Source organism: Myotis brandtii, unplaced genomic scaffold, assembly GCF_000412655.1.
Source record: "Myotis brandtii unplaced genomic scaffold, ASM41265v1 scaffold601, whole genome shotgun sequence".
NCBI classification, from domain to species: domain Eukaryota; kingdom Metazoa; phylum Chordata; class Mammalia; order Chiroptera; family Vespertilionidae; genus Myotis; species Myotis brandtii.
Window position 1 is genome coordinate 128942 of NW_005370276.1, and position 2081 is coordinate 131022.

At 46.5% G+C, this 2081-nt stretch overlaps 1 protein-coding gene across 1 annotated transcript in view; it reads right to left on the bottom strand.

The window, feature by feature from the left end:
• LOC106728372 (tripartite motif-containing protein 60-like) overlaps window positions 1-142 on the bottom strand; it is a 1390-nt gene extending 1248 nt beyond the window's left edge. The window contains exon 1 of the mRNA XM_014550416.1: window positions 7-142. Coding sequence (XP_014405902.1) covers window positions 7-142 — 136 coding nt within the window. The remainder of the gene's footprint in view (window positions 1-6) is intronic.
• Between the last annotated feature and the right edge of the window lie 1939 nt (window positions 143-2081).

Genomic DNA, 2081 nt, shown 5'->3' on the forward strand with positions numbered 1-2081 from the left:
GTAGACCTTCCCAGCGCTGGTGGATGCAGGAGGGACAGAAGTTGTGCCCACAGGCAATGGTCACTGGGTCTCTCAGGTAATCCAGGCAGATGGGACAGCTGGCCTCTGCTTGGAGCTGGGCCAGGGAAGCAGCAAAGGCCATGGTGCAGGGAAGGTGACTATCAGAAGAGACTCCCTTTAGTCAGTGTGATCCTCCAGGAGGGAGGAACAGTGAGAAGCTGAGGTCTGCTCAGGCCTCCCTCTCTGTGGAAGTCAGTAGGAGCTGCCACGAAGAGTTCCAGAGGCCAGCTGACGTCCAGTCTTCCAGTCACCTTCTCCTGTATCTAATGTCAGGTTCCCCAAGTGAAAATCAGCTGTGGACGCTCGTCGGAAACCAAGCAACGTGCAAGTCATATGTGATTTCCGGAGCCTGCTCCTTTGAATGAGTCCCTGAAGCCAGTCTCCTACCAGTTAAATGCTTAGTAATGTGACCCTGGCCTATATCTACCACTAGGAGGGTGAATCTCTTTAAGACCTCACCCACCAAAGCTCCTCCCTGGAGGTGGGACTTGTGCACAAGGGTGGTAATAGGAGGATCTTTAGAAGTCTGGTTGGTGGGATCTCCTCTTATTCCTGAAAGCTAGGAGGGACTAACCTTGTTAATATGCATAATCTGATTGGCACTTTATAATCCTCCCTTGAATTTCTCAACACACTTTAATCCCATTTTGCTGAGGAAGACACTGAAATTAAAAGTAAAATCTTGCCCTCCCTGGTTTGGCTGAGTGGATAGAGCATTTGGCCTGCAGACTGGAGAATTCTCAGGTTTGATTCAGGTCAAGGGCACATACCCAGGTTGCGAGGTCAATCCCCAGTTGGAGGAGTGCTGGAGGCCCCTGATCAATGATTCTCTCTCATCATTGATGTTTCTATCTTTCCCTTTCCCTTCCTCTCGGAAATCAATGAAAATATATTTAAATAAAAATACTAATAAGCCAGCACCGGTTTGGCTCAGTGGATGGAGCGTCGGCCTGCGGACTGGAGGGTCCCGGGTTCGATTCTGGTCAAGGGCATGTACCTTGGTTGCGGGCACATCCCCAGTGGGGGGTGTGCAGGAGGCAGCTGATCGATGTTTCTCTCTCATCGATGTTTCTAACTCTCTATTCCTCTCCCTTCCTCTCTGTAAAAAATCAATAAAATATATTTTTAAAAAATAAAAAAAAATACTAATAAAAGTAAAATCTTAGCTTCCTTTCCAACTTGGGCCCAGCATAATGGCTCTCAAAAAGAAGGATGGAGAGATGTGCTTTTGTGCAGATAATTTTCTCAGGATCAATGGGCAGAACATATGAGAGTCTCTATCCCAACCAAACCAAGGGTTTGCTATTACACCCCTAGGGAAGCCTGGATGGCTGCTACCCGCAGGCTGCTTGGTAGAATATCAGTGCACTGCAAAGAAGGTGTAACTGTCTGGCAAACACTGTTCTTCCGGGGAGGCCTGAACTGAAGAACCCAAGATGTGATCTGAGCATGGAGCCATGATAAGACCTGGGGATTACACGCCTTTTTTATTTATTTTTTTTAAATCTTTAAATTCTTTATTAGTTAAGGAATTACAAATGTGTCCTCATTCCCCCCCATTAAGCCCCATCCTTCCCCCCACCCTACTCATGCTCTCATCCCCCTGTTGTCCATGTCCATTGGTTTGGCTTATATGCATGCCTACAAGTCCTTTGGTTGGTCTTTTCCCCTTACCCCCACCCTCCCCTACTTTCCCTCTAGGGATTAATAGTCTGATTGATGTTTCTCTGTCTTTGGATCTGTTCCTGTTCATCAGTCTATGTTGTTCTCTATATTCCACAAATGAGTGAGATCATGTGGTATTTATCTTTCTCTGACTGGCTTATTTCACTTAGCATAATGCTCTCCAGTTCCATCCAAGCTGATGCAAAATGCAAGAGTTCCTTCTTTTTTACCGTAGCATAGTATTCCATTGTGTAGATGTACCACCGTTTTCTAATCACTCATCTGCTGATGGGCACTTAGGCTGTTTCCGAATCTTAGCTATGGTGAACTGTGCTGCTATGAACATAGGGGTGCAT